Below are 21,560 nucleotides of genomic sequence, written 5' to 3' on the forward strand. Positions count from 1 at the left end.
CGAGTGACCGGAAGCTAAGTCTGCAGGGTGAGCGCTGGCTCAGGTCTTAACGTGGTAATTATATTCCAGGGTAGATGTTAAGGCCGGGCATGGCTGTGTGGTGGCATCTTGCAAGTTTGGAGGATTTAAACATTTGTGTCTATCGCATTGCTTCCCAAAAGGATTAAAATAACTTGGGTTTAAAATATTGGTAAATTGGATTTTTCTTTTCTGTTGATCTTCTAAACATATTTTATGTCTAAACAATATAGTACTTGTTCTGTACTTCCTAGTGTAAAGAATTTATTAAAGTCTTTTTTTTATTTTATTCAAAAGCAGACAACAGCTTTGAAGTGTGAAGCAAAAAAGAGCAATTTCTGAGCTGCAAATACTAGCTTCCAAGCAGGTAATTTGACCTCATCCTATGTTACCGCCCCTCGTATTACAGCTGAAGACTTTGGGATGAAGACCGCATCCGAACCCCGCGCAGGGGAGGCCTCCGCTTAGTGAACAGTCCTGGCTGGCTGCCCTGTGGGCCTGCTGCTCGGGATGCCACTCTGATCCGCCTTCATACTTTCCTTAGAGAGGAACCATGTCATTCGTAATTATTAAATACTGGAACAGTTTGTGTAATACCTTTTGAAATGTCTTTCTTTTCATAGAAATTCTTCAGACCATTTGAGTTTGAATTTGTCCTGTTTGGATAGCCAAATCCATTTATTCTTAAGTAATCTTGTACAACTTCTCTATTAATTACTCTTATTTTTTATTCACAAACTATATTTTGGGTTATACATACTTTTGACTAGAGTTTATTTTTTTTCATTAGTTTCTATGCATAGTGTATTATTAAATCCTGGCTATATGAAGATACTCTCTGACCAGCAGAAAAAAGCCAGTGTAAGTTCATTGAGGGAAAGTTTGCTAAGGACAGTTTAGAAATTAAATAACTAAAGGATGAGGAGTAGAAGAAATTTTTGTTAAAAATATTTTAGAAATAATCTCTTTTTTAAAAACTTAATCTGAATTCTGTGAAAATTTTAAGGCTATTTTCTAAATTTATTTAATGTGTTTTTGCTTTCTAGGAAAGCAGACAGATCTTCAGCTTCCTTATGAAAGAAGCTGACCCTCAGGAGAAAATACAGATTGACAGTGGATTTATATCTTAATAGGGCCTGGTGCACAAAATTTGTGCATGGGTAGGGCCCCTAGGCCTGGCCGGTGATCAGGGCCGATCTGTGGGGCAACTGGCGGGGCGATTGGGGGGCCCCCACTGGCATTGACGGTGGCCAGCCTGGTGTTGCCTGCTTGCCGGTCCCCACCCCCCGCTGGTTGCCTCCCTCTGGCACCCTCCTTGGCTGGCCTGGGGGCTGTGGGCTGGGAGCAGCACCTGCATTGAGTGTCATAGCGATCAGTTGTTTTCCCATTGGGTCGATTTGCATATTAGGCTTTTATTATATAGGATAATAATTCTCAGTAGTATTTTCTTTTTTTAATTGTCAGACTATAACAGAATAGGAAAAGAAAAATGGAATTCTGGGGGAAGGTCAAAAGTGAGTGTGTGCATTAGAGTTCTTAACACTAAAGTATGTAATAGGAGTTTGGTAAAATAAAAAGAATTGTAAAATGAGTTATAAAGTAAAATAATTTTCCTTTTAATATGTTAGTGAAGATGGATAAGATGAAACAAAAACATAGAATCATTGGGCTAACTCACATTAGAAGAACTTGGTTTTCTCAATAGGGGTTTGGCCACCTGACGCAGGCAAGTATATTTGAAACCTGGGCAAAAATATAAAAGGTTTAGAATTCTCACATTGGAATTTAATGAGAAGCTATTATGGATACATAGCAATATATTCATCTTACAAATTTAATTGAGTGCCTACAGGTAATACTTAATGATTGAAAAGTACTTGAGATATGGCAGTGAGCAAAACAGACCAGGTGCCTTACCTCATGGAGTAAATTTACATTTTGAAAATGCGTTTGTGTGTGTGTGTGTGTGTATGTAGTATACTGTAGTAATGGACATAGGCAGTGCCATTTTATAACTGTTCCCCACTGACAGGTGGAGAGTAGAAACGGAGAAAAACCATTAAATGAATTGACAGAATAGACAAATAGGTGAGGAAGTTAAGGATGCTAACCAGGAATTTTTGGAAGGGCTTTCCTTCACAGACTGATTCCTTGAAAAAATTACCTAATGACCATCTTTTCAAACCCTTCCCATTAATAAGCAGATTACAATTATGGAATTAACCCTCACCACCCTGTTGAAATTGCTCTTAACAAAGGTTATTAACAGTAATCTTGTTGCTAAGTCCAAGTGGACATTTCTCAGTACTTTTCTTACCTGACAAAATAACATCTAGCATTCTTATATCCCCTGTCTTTATACACTTTTCTCCATTTCTAGTTACGTTGGTTTCCCTTCAGTCTTTGTACCTTCACAGTGTTCTTTTTCTCTTTAAATATCAGTGTTCTTCAGTCTTTTACTCTTCATCTTTTCCTGAGCCTTCTGTTCCATTTTAAGTACTTTTATGAATGTGTGACTTGCAAATTTCTCTCCAGCCTAGATTTCACTTCTGAGAGATTCGTATTTGTTCGCTAGACAAATTTAATTGGGTATACCATAGGTATCTCAAACTCAACATTTTTTCTCAACTAAAACCTGTTCCTTTTCAAGTCACCTTGAATGTATCATCGCGTACCCAGTTGTTCAAGCTACAGGTTGTTCTAGGGGTCATCCTTTTATTCTTTCCTCACCGCCTCATCTCCATATCATAATATATAGTCACCAATTCCTGTTGATTCTGCCTTGGAAATCTTGTTGTATTGGCCCTCTTCTCTACATACCTACTGTTTTGATTATTGGAAGTCTTTCTATATAAATAATAGTTTATATTAGTGTGTCTACAGAATAAAATTTAGGAGGCAGAGATCCTATATTTTTAATGGTGACTCTGAGATGATTAGAAAGGTTGGCATGAAGAAGAGAGAAATAACGCCTTTATTTTGCACTTTTAATGGGGTAGATTTTTATAATGTTAAGAGAATTGGTCCATTTGCCATTATTTTTTATTTAATATTGAACGATCAATTTTTAAAAAATATATTTTTATTGATTTCAGAGAGGAAGGGAGAGGGAGAGAGAGATAGAAACATCAATGATGAGAGAGAATCATTGATTGGCTGCCTTCTGCACGCCCCACACTGGGAATGGAGCCTGCAACCCGGGCATGTGCCCTGACGGGAATCGAACCCTGACCTGGTTCATAGTTTGATGCTCACCCACTAGGCATGTGCCTCTAATACATTTGGTATTATGTTATTACATATTCTACCTCATTGTATTGTTAATCGCATTATAACAGTAGACAAAGTTGTTTATTTTATAAACTTAATAGACTTTATTTAGGAAGTGGTTTTCTTAGAAAGGTTTAAAAATGTTTGATCCATTTTTCCCAAACTAATTTTAATGTGTTCAAATTGTTTTAGAACCTTATTTTAATAGTCTTCAGTTATTAGCCTAAAAATAGATCCTTAATAAATTTATCTTAAAGTAAAGGGTTTATTTATTACTCTATTGATAGAAAGCATAACATATTCTATTTTTAAGAAAAAGTTATTATGTAAGAATTTTTACTTACCTTTAATAATTTCCAATCTAATTTACATTTTAAGACAATTTACTTTTAGTACTTTTAAATATGATATCACCTGTATTGCATATGTATTTTTGAGCTATTTAATATTACAAATATGATCAATGGTTCTCTCATCATTGATGTTTCTGTCTTCCTCTTTCTGAAATCAATAAAAATATTATTTAAAAAATATTACAAATTATATCAATACATCTAGAAAATAGTAGTTGCCAAATGTTTAGTTTAAATGAGTCATTTCAGTTTACTGGACATATCTCTCTATGGGTATCAATTATTGCAAAAAATGTATAAGATAGAGAAAAGAGGAAAAAAAACTTCATGTTCCTATCCCTCTAACCAATAGTTGATTGCATGCAAACATTTTATTGTAGTTTCTTAAAATCTGTATACAATTTTGCATATTGTTTTTTTCCTCTTTTACACTATACTAGAGGCCCGATGCACGAAATTCATGCAAGAGTAGGCCTTCTTTCCCCGGCTGCTGGCACCGGCTTCCCTCTGGCCGCCAGCAGACACCTGGGACCCAGGCTTCCCTTGCAGCCTGACTTCGTCTGGAAGGGCATCTGGTCTAATTAGCATATTATGCTTTTATTATTATAGGTGATGATATATTTTAAACACAGGGAATATTATTTAGCCTTCATAATTACATGTTTTGAAGGGAACTCTTCCCTAATAGCATTCAGTCTATCGTTTGATAGTTTTCAATTTATTACAATTTTAGCATAATAAACAACTTCCTTTATTATAGTCCCCTCCTCCTCAACTGTGCCCCCTCCCACCACTCCATATTTTTTTAGATTAGCTATGGAGAGGTAGAATTACTGGATCAAACCAATTTTAGTTCTTGATACAGTATTGCCAAAATGCTTTCTGGAAAGCTTATACCTGTTTAGGTTCTCACCATAGTGATCAAGTGTTCTGGTTTCCCTTTGCTGTCATTAGGATTTAGTAATATATGTAATTGAGCAAATTTAATAATCTCTTATTTTAATTTTCAGCCAGATTGTATTCATGTCTTTATCATTTTATGTTTACTGATTTTTTATAAATTGCATGATCAGATTATTTGGAATGGGGAGGGTGTTTTTTTTTAAAAAAAAAATTCATATAGTAAAGATATTAACTGTATACTTCGTATTTATTTCAGTGGTTTTTCCCAATTTATCATTTACTATTTATTCTCAGCATACTTAGGATTTACTTTTATGTGAATAAAACCTGTCAAACTTTTTTTTTTGCATCCCAAATTAGTAAGATCTCTCTTTTTAAAAGTTCTATTTTGTATGTTGTTTGATTTTTAAATCTTACTTATTTTTAATCTATTTACTATCTTGGTGTTGTATAAGGCAGCCTTTTCCAATTGGAGAGAATTAAACTCTGATGCTCTGAGCCCTCCATTGTTTACTGTGAATTAATTCCTCTCTGTGTCTGGACTGGTACTAGGTATGCACCATCCTTGGAAGAATTGAGAAAACCCTTATTTAAGTCATTATTCTGTGTTCTGTATCTGAGATGAAGAATCCTAATTAAAGAAAGCCTGTTAAAGCTCTAAATCCTGGATCATAGACTTCTTGTGAGGATTAAAATGATAAAATGCACATAAAATAGTATAGTGCTTGGCTTACATATAGAAAATACCAAGATGTAGATGTTAGCTATAATTTTTCTCATTTTTTTCTATTTAGGTATATTTGAGGATTTTCTTTTTTGGATCGGTACTAATTTAACCATATGGGCATTCGATGTGGTTGGATTATCTTGGAACTAGTTTTCTATTTTCCTGACTTCTATTGCTATTCTTGCTTTTTATTTTTCATACAGTAATTTTTTTTTCTGACTTGTTTATTCTTACCTGTTCTATTAAATTCCAGGAAGAATCACAGTGAGGTTTTTGTTGGAATTTCATTAAGCCTGTACATTTAGAAAAAAAAAGGGTATGCTTGTAATACTTGACTTCCTACCAGGGAAGAGAGTTTGTTTTTCTTCTTATAAAATTTTATCTTCTATTGTTTTATGGAGTTTAGTAGTGCTTCTTCACATAGGGCAAATAATATTATTCCTACATATTTTTTTTGTCACTACAGACAGTCCTCAGGTTATGTCGGACTCGCGACGTCCGTTGTTTCCTGGTTACGTCGCCATCTCCCATTTATTTATAAGAAAAAAAGTTCCGTCATTTTGACGTATGTACATATGTGCTTTATGTTTTTTATTATTTATTTACCACAAGTAAAGCTCAGGAATTGTTACCTTTCTTTTAAATTTTTTTATTGTTTCACTTCATTACTGCTGTGTATGTGCTCCATGTGAGTGACGTAGGTGCTTATGTAGGTGGGTTCCGACTTACAGCGAAGATCTCAAGTCGCACCATAGGAACGGATCTCCGACGTAACCTGAGGACCACCTGTATGATAAGTGGCATCAATTTTCCCCAGTGTATTTTCTGAAAAATTGGTGCATATATATATGAATATGTTTCTATTGATTTTGCAGAGAAAGGAAGGGAGAATGAGAGGGAAAGGGAGAGGGAGAGGGAAAGAGAAAGAGAGAAGCACATCTATCCAAGAGAGAAACATCAATCGGCTACCTCCTGCACACCCCCTACTGGGAATTGAGCCTGCAACCTTGGGCATGTGCCCTGACCTTTATTTTTTACTGTTGTTAATTCTCACCGGAGGACATTTTTCCATTGATTTTCAGAGAGAATGGAAGGGAGGGGGAGAGACAGAGAGAGAAACATTGATGTAAGAAAGACATCAATTGATTGCCTATATAGCATGTGCCCCGACCAGGGCCAGCGATGGAGTCTGCAACCAAGGTACATGCCCTCATGCCCTTGACCGGAATAGAACCCAGGACCCTTCAGTCCGAAGGTCGAGGCTCTGTTCACTGAGCCAAACCAGCTAGGGCCAAGCCAGCAACCTTTGGTGCATGGGACAATACTCAACCAACTGAGCCACACTGGCCAGGGCTTAATGCATATTCTTTAAAAATACCACCTTCTCTCTTTTCAATATTAATATTTGTTTCTTATTTTTCTGTATTTTTTTTTAGACTTCCGAAGCAATGCTAAATAACTGATAATGTGGCATCCTTGTTTTGGTCTTTATTTTAATAGGGATGTCCTTAATGTTTTATTTTAAAATTATTGTCCATTGGTTTAAAATGTACTTTTTCAACTCCAGAAGTTTATTAATGTATGTTCATTGAAAAAAACACTGTATAAAAATAAATACAGCTTTAAGGAGCTGTCAATACATTTGTACTTTTAAGATTTTTTTCAAATTTGAAGTGCTGAATTTTATCACATCACTTTTTATTTTGAGATGACAAAATTTAATCTGCTCTGTAATCTGTTAACACATGATTCTGATAGATATCCTAGCATTAAAACATCCAGGCGATCAATCCTACTTTGTCATGGATGATAGTCCTTTTAATATTGTGTTCTAGTGACGAATGGGATAAGTTAGGACCTTAGAATTAAAGCACCTAGTATTTGTATTCATCTTTGACATTTTTTAAAATAAACCTTTATTGTTCAGATTATTACAGTTGTTCCTCTTTTTTCCCCCCATAGCTCCCCTCCACCCGGTTCCCAGCCCACCCCATGCCCTTACTCCCTCCCACTGTCCTCGTCCATAGGTGTATGATTTTTGTCCAATCTCCTCCTGCACCCCCCACACCCCCTTCCCCTGAGAATTGTCAGTGCACTCCCTTTCTATGACCTTGATTCTATCACACTCACCAGTTTATTCTGCTCATCAGATTTTTTATTCACTTGATTTTTAAATTCACTTGTTGATAGACATGTATTTGTTGTCACTTTGTTGTTCATAATTTTTTAAAAATATTTTTATTGAGTTTATTTATTTCAGACAGGAAGGGAGAGGGAGAGAGAGAGAGAAACATCAATGATGAGAGAGAATCATTGATTGGCTGCCTCCTGCACGCCCTGCACTGGGAATCAAGCCCGAAACCCGGGCAAATGCCCTGACTGGGAATTGAATCTGTGACCTCCAGGTTCATAGGTCGATGCTCAACCACTGACCCACGCCAGCCGGGCTGTTGTTCATAATTTTTATCTTTACCTGTTTCTTCTTCTTACTCTTCTTAAAGAATACCCTTCAGCGTTTCATATAATCCTGGTTTGGTGGTGATGAACTCCTTTAGCTTTTTCTTATCTGTGAAGCTCTTTATCTGACCTTCAATTCTAAATGATAGCTTTGCTGGGTAAAGTAATCTTGGTTGTAGGTTCTTGCTATTCATCACTTGAGTATTTCTTGCTACTCCCTTCTGGCCTGCATAGTTTCTGTTAAGAATGCACCCCTTTGTGGGCTGTGTGCACAGGCTTGTTGTAGTTAGGCCTTAATTGCTGTTGGTATCCCTGGGAGGAATTGACCTCCAGGCCAATTGGTTGTGAGGACCAGCTGTGTCTACAATGGAAGAACTGCTGTGCTGGAGACACCCTTATGTGGCATGACTTGCTTCAGTGGGGCTTTGGTGCTCACTGAGTCTGCCCCTTGAGTGTGTTGCTTATGAATGTGAAGAGTTGTAATCCGGTATGGTTTCACACTGACCACTGGGTCACTGGCTCTTGGATCTCCAAGGAGGTGCAAAGTCAGCCACTGCCTGAGGCCACCCAGCAGGAGCTACAGTGAGATCTGCAGATTCCTCCTCTTTGTTTGGGGTTTGGAGGTGCCCAGATGAGGCCCAGCTGTGAAGCAAGGCAGGCTACTGCTGCCAAGCCTTGGGCCTTCTTTTGGAAGCTGGAGCTCTCTGACCCAGCTGCAGTTTGCTAGGCTAGGCCAGGAAAGGACAGGCCATTTATATGCAAAAGCCGCTGCCCACAGCTTGGGTGGGGTTGTAAATTGGGTGAGGCGGGGTTTCAGGGAATCACCAGGGCGGAGCAAACAGCATGGCTGCCAGTCAGCCCTACACCAGGGAGGTTCCCCTGTCTCCACGTCCCGCGCCCCCACACAGGAACAATGATCGCTGCGAGCACCTCTGAGAGAAAGCTGCCCTCATGTTCCTGTCCCAATGCCAGACAGTCTAGTTCAGGGGTGGGCAAACTTTTTGACTCGAGGGCCACAATGGGTTCTTAAACTGGACTGGAGGGCCGGAACAAAAGCATGGATGGAGTGTTTGTGTGAACTAATATAAATTCAAAGTAAACATCATTACATAAAAGGGTACGGTCTTTTTTTTTTTTTTTTAGTTTAATTCATTTCAAATGGGCCGGATCCGGCCCGTGGGCCGTAGTTTGCCCACGGCTGGTCTAGTTTCTCCCCGTATGAGTCTGGGTCCCCAGAGTCTCGCCTGGAACTGGAGTTCAGAGCAATGGGGAGCTTGTATCTCCCTCCCAATTGAAAAAAAAAAACACAGCGTACCCAGTTGCCAGCCTGTTTCATAAGCGCCCTCTGCACCTCTGTACCTCCTACCAATCTCAATGCACTTTTTTCTTTCCTTCTAGTTGTAGAACTTCCACTCAGCCAGCCTTCCCGTGGTTCTGGATAATATTTGTTTTGTCTTTTAGTTGTAGTTTTGACGTGGTTGTGAGAGGCAGCAAGTACAGGTGTTTACCTATGCCGCCATCTTGGTTCTCCTCCCTTCGACATTTTTAACTGCATCACCTTGGCAAAATTATCTAACTCCTTTTAATGTTAGTGTTATTGTTTATAAAATGAGAAACCTATTATAACCCTGATGTCTAATGGCCTTTCCTGCCCTTTGGATTATAAAGTTGTAAAGTTGTCTCACCCTCTCCTTCACTCAGCCTCTCTCCAGCAGGCACAGTTCCATCCTCAGTGGAAATCCAGTTCTCCACAGGATATGTAGAAATCTTATTTTCTCATGATAATCTCTGTTCTTAAACCTTTGCTTGCTTCTCGCATTGCTGCTACTATTTCTCATCTCTGACTCAGGCATGAAATTCACTGCCTTCCTTGATTTTTACAAAATTCCCAGAAATAGAATTTAAAGGCAAAATATTTTTAAAGTGATTTAAGCCACTGTATTCTTTGCTTTTATAGGCCACCCATCTAGTCCTGCTGCTGCCTGCCTCCTCGTCTTGCTTACCATTACTTTCCTTTCTATTAAAACCAAGCCTTTCTTTGTGTTTCATGCAGAGCAGTTCTGCCCTCTGAATCCTTGACATGAAGCAAATGCCTGGGTCTCTGGGGAGTATTAGTTTCTTTTCTAAGAGCACTTTTGGTTTTAGTTGTTAATAACTTTTCCTACCTCATTATCTTTTAGGACTTTGTTGAATAAATTAAATGAAATTACCTTTAAGTTTACAGGCAAGTCTACATAGTGGATATTCAGAGGTTTTCCTTCTCGCCCCATCACTCCAACTACTTAATTCATATTAATCATACTATGTCTAAATTAATGTGTTGTGATATGTGGTTGGCAGTGCCTCTTTTAATTTTATAAAATCAACTTTTCCGAGATTCTTTTATATTGCCAAGTTTCATGGAGTGATTTAAATATTAGAGTTTGTTTTTATGTGTTAAAAGGTTTTTACTTGTTTTACAGAAAATTAATTGTTAAAGCCAGTATGGCCGCAGGAGGAGGTCCTTTTGAAGAAGGCATGAATGATCAGGATTTACCAAACTGGAGCAATGAGAATGTTGATGACCGACTCAACAATATGGTATGATTATCTTACTATGGTGTGTTACTGACTACTGATATTAAAATGCAGCTTTCCCTTGACTTAGCTCAATCAGACTCACTGAAACTATCTGTAAAGTAGACACATGTTTTCTGGCTGGCCAAGATATTAAGTGATGCTGGGACATTTGTTATATTAGTGAAAACATTTTTCTTCGCAGGTAACAGATACCAACTTGAGTTAGCTTAAGCCAAAAAAGAGGTTTCTTTAATAAGGATATACAGCTGTTTTATGGAAAACAGCTTAAAGGAATAAAGTTGGGTTTTAAGAAGGGACTAAAAAAAGGAACTAGAAAGTTGTCAAGAATTACTTTTTTGCTCCTTTTACTCTCCTGAGTTCCTCTGTTTAACACAACTTTTTCTTCACAGCCCAGCTTTCTCCTCTGCTCCACATGGTGCACTATGGCTGCCCTTTGATTCTAAAGTTTTCAGTTATAGCTGCAATTAAATACTGACTAGTTACCTTTTTCACTGACTAGTGAAATTTTAAAGTATAAATATCCCAATTTACATTAGATATGCATCTTTTTTTCCAGTTATCTATGGCAGGATTGGATGGGGTCGATAGAATAAGAGGTTGGCAGGAACACCAACACATGGATTGGGGTGGAGGGACAGTTTGTAGAGAAGGACGTTTTGTTATAAATGAGGAAAATATCCCAAAGGTTTTATTATTGTAAAACTAAAGGATTCTTCTAATCTAGATATGGTGGGAATTTATAGACTTTTTGTTGAATGAGTTAGGTTAGTAAATAAAAATGTTTTCTAGTGAAAGCATTAAGCATTTTTTGTTATCAGATCTTATGTAATAAGAACACTGTTTCCTATAAAAACAGTAAGTTATGTTTATTGCTTACTATATAGTAGGCACTGTGTTAGATGTTTTCTGTATGTTATTTTTAATTGTGTTTTAAAGGTGACACTATTTTAGAGATAGGCAGTTGTGACTATGGGCAGTTAAATTGCTTAGGGTCATGCAATGGAGCATTTCTTCAGAAAACAGTAATTACTTTAGAACCCAGATTGATTCCAGATCTGCCTTCTTATCATTCATACTAACTTTAAAGGAGGGCAGTAAAGGTATCTATAAATTAATTTCCATATTCAATCTATACACACACACACACACACACACACACACACACACACACACAAAAGCCTAAGTGACTGTTATGACAGGTCACCAAATAACCTGTCACTCTGATGCGCACTGACCACCAGGGGGCAAACGCTCAATGCAGGGGCTGCCCCCTGGTGGTCAGTGCACTCCCACAGCCAACCTCCCCTGGCCGGCCAACCGCCTGTGGTCCCTCCCCACAACCAGCCCCGATTGGGACTGGGTGAGACAGCCCTGATCTCTGGCCAGGCCAAGGGACCCAACCCGTGCGTGAATTCGTGCACCAAGCCTCTAGTTTATAAATAATAACCATTTATAAAAATGCTTTTGAAAATATATATTAAGACTGACCCTACGGTTGGAGTTTGGGGATTTTTTTTTTTTTGATACTAATCTAAAACTGATGGTTTAGTAACCCTATATAATAAAAGGCTAATATGCAAATTTTCCCTGCGACCGGGAGTTTGACAGGGAGTTCGACCAGGGGGTGGGGCCAACTGGCCAACAGCCCGAGGCCCCTCCCCCTGGCCAGCCCCACCCCCGGTCAGCCCCCCTACCCCGATAAGGGGCGGGGCTGGCTGGCCAAACACCTGGAGTCCCTCCCTCATCCAGCCCTGCCCCCGATCAGCCCAGATTGGGGCGGGATGGCCAGACCCCACCTGTGCACTAATTCATGCACCAGGCCTCTAGTAGTAAATCATTGTCTCTAAGATTACATGTTGATGTGAAAGTGTTTGGTCATTTTTAAGACTGACCAAAATTTTTTAAGCATAAGTTATTTTTCTGGTTTGATAGAGGCCCTATTAACTCTTGCCTTTACTTTTTTAAAGGATTGGGGTGGCCAACAGAAGAAGGCAAATAGATCATCAGAAAAGAATAAGAAAAAGTTTGGTGTAGAAAGTGATAAGAGGGTAACTAATGATATTTCTCCGGAGTCATCACCAGGAGTTGGAAGACGAAGGACAAAGACTCCACACACATTTCCACATAGTAGATATATGACTCAGATGTCTGTTCCAGAGCAGGCAGAATTGGAGAAACTTAAACAGCGGATAAACTTCGGTGATTTAGATCAGGTTAGTGAATTATTTTAAAAATAAGTTTTGACTAAGGGTAATATTTGAGGTGGATTAAATAATTTCTTTTAAATAAAATATTGAGCTTTTTATTTTTTTTTAGTTTCTGTGCATGGAAAGAATTTTAGTGATGATACTGTAGGTTCTTTGAAGGGCAGCAAGGTCTTATTTCTAAACTTGCTAAAGATGTCTTTCTTTACTTTGTTACTGTACCTTATTACTAAAATTATTTCATTATGAAACTAAATTTTGTTAGTACTGAATAAGATTGTTATTAAGGAAAAAGGAAGACCCATATTAGAATATTTATTATTGGCTCAGTGTGGAATGTGCTGGATAAACTTCATTTAGAATAAAACTAGAGTTTGTATTAGTAATCACTGAAGTAAAGTTTACAAATAAGAGCAAGTAGAAATGATAATGAACTCTTTTTTTTAAGATGCTGCGGTTTTGTTTTTTTAATTGTGGTAAACTACACATAACATAAAAAATTAACCATCTTCACCATTTTTAAGAGTTCAGTGACATTATTTACACTCACCTTATTGTGATACCATCACCACCATCCAGCTACAGAACTGTTTTCATCTTGGAAAACTACGATTCTGTTCCCATTAAAAAACAACTCCTTATTCTCCCCTCCCCACAGCCCCTGACAACCACCATTCTACTTTCTGTCTCTGAATTGGACTGCTCTTGGGACTTCATGTGGGACTAGGTATAACAGCTTGTGCTGTTGGTGATGAGTTTAATGTTAATGAACTTCATATGTGCTTTACACAGTATTTGTCCTCTTGGTGACTGGCTTATTTTACTCAGCATAGTGTTCTCAAGGTTCATCCATGTTGCAGCACATGTCAGGATTTCCATCCTTTTAAAAGCTGAATAATATGCCATTTTGGGTAAATGATAATGAACTCTTAGTATTTTACTATCACATCAGTACTTTATATAGATTAACAGGTTTCCAGATATGCATAAATGTAGATCAAGTCTGGTATGGTGGTGATCATATGTCATTTAGTCATTTATTTACTAATTATTGAACACATATTATATGCCAGGCACTGAGCCTAGTACTTTTTCAGGCATTGCTTCATAAAAACAAATCTTTATGCTGGTGTTCATATTAATGAACATTGATTCATTGGGTCTAAAGCCCATACAAAAATCTGTGAACAAGTAAGACTAGCACTGTGAGTTATAAATATGTCCTAGTACTTTCTGTAGACTAATCTTGCTGATATTCATTAGTTGAATAGTCTGAAAATTAGGAATCAAATTTATACTAATCAAATTTTGATATTTTAGTAGAATTTTGTAGATCTGAAGCTATTTCATATCTTACTACAAGGTGTTTATGCACACCTGAATCAGTGTCTGATGGTGAAACTGACTAAGAATGTTGGAATTTTTTTAATTGTTGTAAGGTAAATGTTTGGATTTGTTTTCTTTTTCATATATAGAGAAGCATTGGAAGTGATTCTCAAGGCCGAGCAACAGCTGCTAATAACAAACGTCAGCCTAGTGAGAACCGAAAGCCCTTCAACTTCTTGCCTATGCAGATTAATACTAACAAGAGCAAAGATGCTGCTCCAGGTCCTCAAAAGAGAGAAGTTATTGGCTCAGCACAATGTAAAGAGTTGCTTGCTTCTGCTTTAAGTAATGACCTTTTGCAAAACTGTCAAGTCTCTGAAGAAGATGGGAGAGGAGAGCCTGCAATGGAGAGCAGCCAGGTGGTAAAATGTTTCTTTTGTTCTTTGCCTTCACAAACCTCAAAGTCTAAAACATTAACATTAAAAATCTATATATATAAAAGCCTGAGTGACCATAACGACCGAATGACCAAATGATCGGTCGCTATGATGTGCACTGACCATCAGTGGGCAGATGCTCAACGTAGGAGCTGCCCCCTGGTGGTCAGTGCGCTCCCATAGCCAACCTTCCCCGGCCCCTCCCCCCTGGCCTGCTGGCCCCGATCACCTGATCCAAGCTTGCAGGCCAACCTCCCACAGTCCCACCACCACCCATCCCCATGCACAAATTCGTGCACCAGGCCTCTAGTATAATTATATTAGATTATGCACATAGGAATATTTGTTAGGTAGAATTAAAGAACTCCCTGACACTTTTCATTAATCTGTCAGATTTAATGAAAATAAAGTAAATTTCTTTTTACCTAAAACGATACTAGAAATGACATATTCAGATAGATCAAGGATGCTGTTCATGTGTCAAATACTATATTGCCAATTTTTAGTAAAGGGGGTTTGGGAGCAAAGTGATTAATAGATTGTTGTAAGAATTTTTAAAAATGGTGATATAATAATTCTTTGGAAAAGTACTTTCAAAAGTATTTATAATAATTTAATATTTATTTATAAATATAAACAAAAAATTTATATAAATAGTTTGATATGCAGTTCTATAAATAAAAATTTTTAGGTAATGTAAATATGTAAAAAACGAATTTTGAACATTTTAAATTAACAGTAATTGGAGTTATTAGTATTGTTGATTATGTTTTGATGAAATTCTAAATTTGTTTCAGGTGTTTTGCATGTATGAATTTACACAATTTTTAGAAGTATTTTTAGTCATATTTAAGTTTAAAGTATATAAAATTGTTGCTGTGGAATGAATTATGCTCAGTTTTACATACTGTTTACTTTTATGCCTTTTTAAAAAAATATTTCCTCAGCAGATTGTAAGCAGGCTTGTTCAGATTCGTGACTATATTGCTAAAGCTAGTTCCATGCGGGAAGATCTTGTAGAGAAAAATGAAAGATCTGCTAATGTTGAGCGCCTTACGCATCTAATAGATCACCTTAAAGAACAAGAAAAGTCGTATATGAGATTTCTCCAAAAAATCCTTGTAAGTTATGGACCTTTTAAATAATGTATTGAGTTATTTTTTAGTATATCAGTGTACATGTACTGATGACATTCTGTGCCACGTCAGAGGAGTTGATATGTTTCAGAAAATCGTGCCATCCATTATAACATTTTACTGCCCTTTTTAATAGTTGTATGATTTATACCACTAAAATATTTCAGGCTAGAGAAAATGAGGAGGAGGATGTTCGGACTATAGATTCAGCTGTGGGATCTGGTTCTGTAGCTGAGAGCACATCGCTAAACATAGATGTGCAGTCTGAGGCTTCAGATACCACGGTAAGCGGCTTTTGGTAATTAAAGTGCTAGAAGTGAAGATTTAAACTTTTCTCCCATTTTTCAAGATTATATTTTTATAGGCATTCCTTAATGAAAAGTATATTTCAGGGAAGAAACTTCAAATTGTTAATGCTGACTATATTCTTTTTAAACCTGGAAGTTTAAAAGTTTTATTAACATTAAAAATATAGTTTTAATGGTTGATTTTAAAATCTAATAATTTCTGATCTTCAGCTTACAGAAACAAGGTTTTTCTAGTTTGTTTTGTTAAGCACAAGTTTACTCATTTTGAACAGCATTGGGAAAGTTCAAATTCATCATGGATATAAGAGCTATAAGTATAGAGTATCACTGCTTAGCATATTGTCTATTTCAAGTCGCCAAGTTCATTTGCCATTGAGGACTCATTTTAAGGCTATTAGGATTTTTCATTTTTCAGGTTAGTCTAGGAACTGTAGCAAATCAGATGACTGAAAAATTGAGATGAAAATTGGACAAAGTAGTATTTTCATTGTCATTTATTCACACAGAGAAAAATACTATAACTTCTGACTCTACAAAATGAGATTTCTTAAAATATATCTTGAAAAATAATCAGGATTTTACAGAATTTTGAGGAAAGATTTGTAAAATACACTTAGTTCAGAGAAATTAGTGTGCTTTAAAACTATTTTGCTTTTAAGCATTTTTATGTTAATAGATGCACCTATAACTGTCCATTAGTAAACTTAAAAACCTGTTACCAGTAAAGCTTTTCTTGTGAAACATGATATATGTATATCTTTCATTCCACATACTATTCAGCATTAGGAATTTGAAGGTTTGTTTCCTTTTAGTATTGACCTGCATACTAGTAGTTTCTTATCTGCCTCCTTTCTCTTCCCTGCCCTTCTTAATTTAAAGAGGAAATTTGAATTTTTTTTCTCTACACTATTTTCACTAGGAGATATTCAGAGGGCTTGATCAAAATAGTTGTAGAAGGATGGATTCTAATGAGGAAATTGTTTTTCTGTTTATAGTGGTGCTGGGAATAATTTCTTCCTCACCTTTCATTCCAGCAGAAATGGAAGGGTTGGGGGCCTATGGGTAAAGGAATTCTGTTGGGGATGGGTGGGAAATGGTATAGTTGGTTATTACAATTTTTATATAGTGCTCACCATGAAGAGAATTTTTCTATAACATAAAGTCATATTGAAATTGATTAATAACATAGCAACATAAATGTTAAAATATGCATCAGCAGTTGTATAACTTGGAAATTGTCTAGGATAAGATAATTACAATAAGCAATAGTGTACAGAAATTTAAAAGTTGTAAGTTTATTGACACTTGTGGGAGGGTGGATTGATTTTTTTAAAAATAGACGTAAATTTTCTGTATTTATAAGGGTGACTTGTATGTTAAACAGGAGTTTGTGTTAAGAAATTAATATGCTACACTATTTAATAAAGGAGGCATCTTTTAGTCTGAGAATTCGGCCGTTCATTGAGGACAAACTAGGGAATTCAGCTTCACAAGAACAGGTTTCAGACATTGACGTTACTACAAGTCCAAAAGGGAAAGGTGACAGACCTCCTCAGAATGACAGGGAACTGAGGCCTAATAGGAAATATAGCCGAAAACGTGGATTTCCCTCAAAGGTATATACTTCACAATATTAACTTGGGAAGTCTGTAAATGAGCAACTCTTTTGTTCATATTTTCTTTTCCTTATTTGCTTTTCTGTTACTGCTATTTTTCTTAAATATGTTATAAACATGGTTAATTATATTGTAATTTGCTTTAGTAAAATGCTATTTTTTAATGTTTTTATTCTTTTCTGCTTTCTTATACTCCTCTTCAGGGGTTAAATTTTGCAGATGTTTTGAATTTGCGTTAACAAAGGACCTGAAACTTAATCCATTTTGCCTTTGAGAATTCAAAATATAATGCAATTTTTTTTTTTTGCTATTGAGAATTCAAAATAGAGCCAAATATCTGCCTTGACCATTACTTGCCTTTTGGTTTGTAGTTTTGTTCCTATTGGAAACTCCTTCCATTCTTGTTTTGTTGTTTTTCTGTGTGTGAAAAATACTTAATCCAGTTGACTTTGTTTGCTAATGTTTTTGCAATTATTTTCCTCCAGTGTTTGCTCTAAATGTTTTTTTCTTTTAATTTTTTATTATTTGAATAAAGGCACTCAGTAAATGTTTAAAGACAACTATTTGTGTAGTTCCAGTTAAACAGTTTGAATAAAAATAGCATTTCTAAAGGTGCTCATATCCATTTGGCAAGAATAAAGGGCTATTTTAATAACTGAGTATAGATAAGACTAATTTCATGTTTTATTACTAGCTTATTACCTACGATAGTCTTTCTTTTATGTTATGTACATTTTTTTGTTATGTACATATTTTTTTGTGTGTGTGTCTGTTTAAAAATGGCAAAGCTTAACTTCTAGGTGTCTTTTGTTTTTTTTATGGCTCCCACAAGAGTTTGAAGATACAGATTAAAATCAGCTTTGGTGATGTTACTATAAAATGTTAAGCAAAAGGTACCCCAATTGAACAGAAAAGTCAATAAAGTAGCTGATTATTTTTAAACTACTGGCATTGGAGAAGAGAAAGTGAACGTGAAACACAGTAGATATTCTTTGGAACTAATGTTCTTTAAGTCTTCTAAATAGTGACAAAGAGAACTTAAGAGTTGATAATTACTATAGCATAGTATTTGCCAGTTCTTTCCCTAAGACATTACATATACCAGTATGTAATGTAAGATATTACATATACTTTTAAAAACCACTTTCCTTATTTTAAGTTTCTTTTAATAACATCCTTGTAAATGAATATTATTCTCCTGAACTTCTTGGAGTTTATTTTAATTTGAGTCTCTTTAATGGTTTGATTCTTAGGGCCATCCTAGTGTAGTTCTATCAGTACTCTTCATAAAATTATTTTAATTTCTCAGAAAAAATTCATAATTCCAACCAACTGACTTGATTCTTTCTCTGCTATGCAGAATCTGTCATTCTTCCTACCCCACCTTCATTCCTTCCTTAACATCCATCAAAATGTAGTATTCTATTAGAAGAGTAGGGGGGAAAGTTGAGATCTTACCTGAGATTCAACATAATGGAAAAGGAATATTCTCAAGCTGCCTACAAGGTCAGAGTCCATTTTATGGATTATTTTTAGATAGGATGACATTTGGCATAGTTTTAAACAGAAGCCTTTCACAAATACTTATGTCCTCATTGTTCTCCCATACTCATCTTTTTCCTTACCCTTAATCCTAGCTCTTAGAAAATTTATAGGCTTTTAAAAATACTTTTTAGTTTTTTCTAGTTTTTTCATGTCTAACTTTGTCTCCCAAATCAGATTATGCTTCTTCAGAGATTGTACCTTAGACCTCTGTGTTTACAACTATCTAAATGCATAATTTTGGAGCAGATAGTATGTTGTTAAAAACTCAAAATAGGACTTAGGAATTTTACTTCCCTGAACTGTGATATTGGATAAATCATAGCTTTATTTTCTCTGGGCTTTTAATTCCTCATCTTTCACATAAAACAATAAAGTTGGAGTGCATATTTATCTGAAGTGCTGTTTAGCTTTAAAAATACATTTGCATTCATGAAGAATATTGGAGGAGCCTCAGCTAAGTAGAGGAAACTTAGGGTTTTCTGAAATCAGACTGTTAACCTGTATGTAACTCAGGATTTCATGCCCCAAGTCATTTTTTTTAAATCTGTAAACTAAAAGCATGCTTGTTGAAAGTGACTCAGAAAGGTTAGTTTGGTTTGAAGGGTGGATATAGACTTGGCTTCTTTTTTGGGTTTCTGTTCCATGCACCATCCTCTTGGCATGTTCTTATCCCTAAGTATCTTTATTTATGTTTTCTTGTCTTCCCTTTATATTTGCTAGTAGTTCCCACCTACAGCCCTTAGTTCAGTTTTTGAAGTATTATTCTGAAATGGTATTTTTTATGGATGCAAAAGTTATCAAGCAGTAATAAAACCTCACTAATTTAAAAAATTGTTGGGAATTCATCTCTGGATTAGTGAAAAGTCTGAAGGTAATTGTGTTTACTTTAGTAAATAGTTCAGAATTCTTTATAATTAAAATATCAAAGTTTTGCAAATAGATGTGACTAACAAGGGTTAAAGTTAATTTAAAAAGTTTGCTTTTTAAAGTGTAAAAGTCCATAATATTATGTTGTTTAGTAAACTCCTTAGGAATAGATAGCTTCTAGGTTACCTTGAGGTCTGAACTATTTTTGAGAGATGGGAGGATTTTTAAATTAGGTGGAGCTATATACATTCTTGAAAGTTTTCTTTTTTTCCTAGATCACAGTTTACCTTATTTGTGCAATGTTTCTTCTCCTAAATAATTGCCATTGATTCTTTGCTGGGATATTTGATATCGGTCTGGAGACATTTCTCTTAGTCATTCCATTAAGATCTGTACCTATTTTTGCTCTGGTTTTACATTTTACCAGTGACTTTGGGCTTTGATGAAATTATTTTGGATCAAGTCTGAGAAAGTTAACTATTTATAGTTACCCCTCCCTTTCAAGTTCTTTTTTTTTTGAGATATAAATAGTGTTGAAATAAGCCAGAACTAAGATGAGTTATGACAGGAAAGAATGTAACATACGTTTCTGAGTTAAAGAAGCATTTTACATAAATAATATGTAGAATCATTAAACTTTTAAAATATAAGATTTTTAAAAAGCATATCTATGATGAAAAATGTTATGGTAAATAGTTCAGGCACAATTTGGTTTATAATTTATTGTTTCCTAGTTATATTTAAATTTGTCTCTGCTTAATTGACTTAATTTTTCTTGTTGGGTTACATATGAATAATTTTAAGTTTTTAAAACTTAGTTTTTAAATAATCTGATCCTCTACTTTTAGGCAAAGATGCTGGCTACTTTGGGGGGAATATCAGAGTATTCTAAATGAACTTATTTTAGAAAAAAAATATTTTTAATACAAAATATAAAATTTCTGCTTTACTTTTGCTTGTATAATGTGATGTGAGTAAATTAAAGCCTTTCACATCAGATTATCAAATGAAAAATGTGTTTTTAAAATTGTTTGGTGGGTTTTTTTTAAACATCTCTTAGGAGTGGGGCAAAACTTGTTTTTTAGTTTTTAGTTTAGTTTTTTTTTTAATTCTTTTTCAAGGATACTTTTAGAGCATTAGCCTAGTGTGATTTCTCTTCCTTTTCTGTAAGGCCTGGATCCCTCCTTTATTTGTGTATATGTAGGTGTTTATAGCTCCTTTTGCCTTTTAGCCTTCCTGTCTTTTATTGTATGCCTTTTTCTTTATTTTCCTTTTGTTGATTCCTCTTTATGCTAAGCCATTGCTTATGGTCTTTGACTATGAAATTACTTATCTACCTTCTCGTAATATGGCAGGCTCCCTGTGTTACCATTTTTTTTTTCTTAAAGTGTACTAAACCTGTGTCTAGGGTTGTATATTTAGTACTAATTTATTATCTATGTATGTACTTTACCATTGGTAATTGAAACGGAAACATGAATTTTAATAGATATAATTGTTGTTGGTCTTATTTTCCAGGCCAGAGATCCTCAGCAGGAACCTGTGGAAGAGATAGAAAATTTGAAGAAACAACATGATTTATTAAAAAGGATGTTACAGCAGCAGGAGCAACTGCGAGCTCTGCAGGGAAGACAAGCTGCTCTTCTTGCTCTGCAACATAAAGCAGAGCAAGCTATTGCTGTGATGGATGACTCTGGTATGCCACAGTCTTAGAATGTTGTTTTATAAGCAAGGCGTGATAGTACTGCAAGGTGGATGCTGGTTATTAGATAGTCAGATCTTGATCATTGACGAGTTTAGAAACCTAAATATA

General features: G+C 35.7%; 1 protein-coding gene across 22 annotated transcripts in view; it reads left to right on the plus strand.

The window, feature by feature from the left end:
• Nucleotides 1-245: 245 nt before the first annotated feature.
• Nucleotides 246-21,560, plus strand: part of PCM1 (pericentriolar material 1) — an 85,203-nt gene continuing 63,888 nt past the window's right edge. For 5 of the 22 annotated variants that reach the window (XM_023757132.1, XM_023757135.1, XM_023757137.1 and 2 more), the window contains exons 1-8: nt 270-385; nt 10,191-10,308; nt 12,276-12,521; nt 13,988-14,257; nt 15,223-15,396; nt 15,579-15,695; nt 17,147-17,335; nt 21,266-21,443. In XM_023757132.1, the coding sequence (XP_023612900.1) occupies nt 10,213-10,308; nt 12,276-12,521; nt 13,988-14,257; nt 15,223-15,396; nt 15,579-15,695; nt 17,147-17,335; nt 21,266-21,443 (1,270 nt within the window). In that variant the 5' untranslated portion in view covers nt 270-385; nt 10,191-10,212. Of the gene's footprint in view, nt 386-10,190; nt 10,309-12,275; nt 12,522-13,987; nt 14,258-15,222; nt 15,397-15,578; nt 15,696-17,146; nt 17,336-21,265; nt 21,444-21,560 lie in introns of those variants that run through there. The other 17 variants (XM_023757150.1, XM_023757148.1, XM_023757151.1 and 14 more) reach the window with 11 other exon arrangements.

Source organism: Myotis lucifugus, unplaced genomic scaffold, assembly GCF_000147115.1.
Source record: "Myotis lucifugus unplaced genomic scaffold, Myoluc2.0 scaffold_102, whole genome shotgun sequence".
Taxonomy (NCBI): domain Eukaryota; kingdom Metazoa; phylum Chordata; class Mammalia; order Chiroptera; family Vespertilionidae; genus Myotis; species Myotis lucifugus.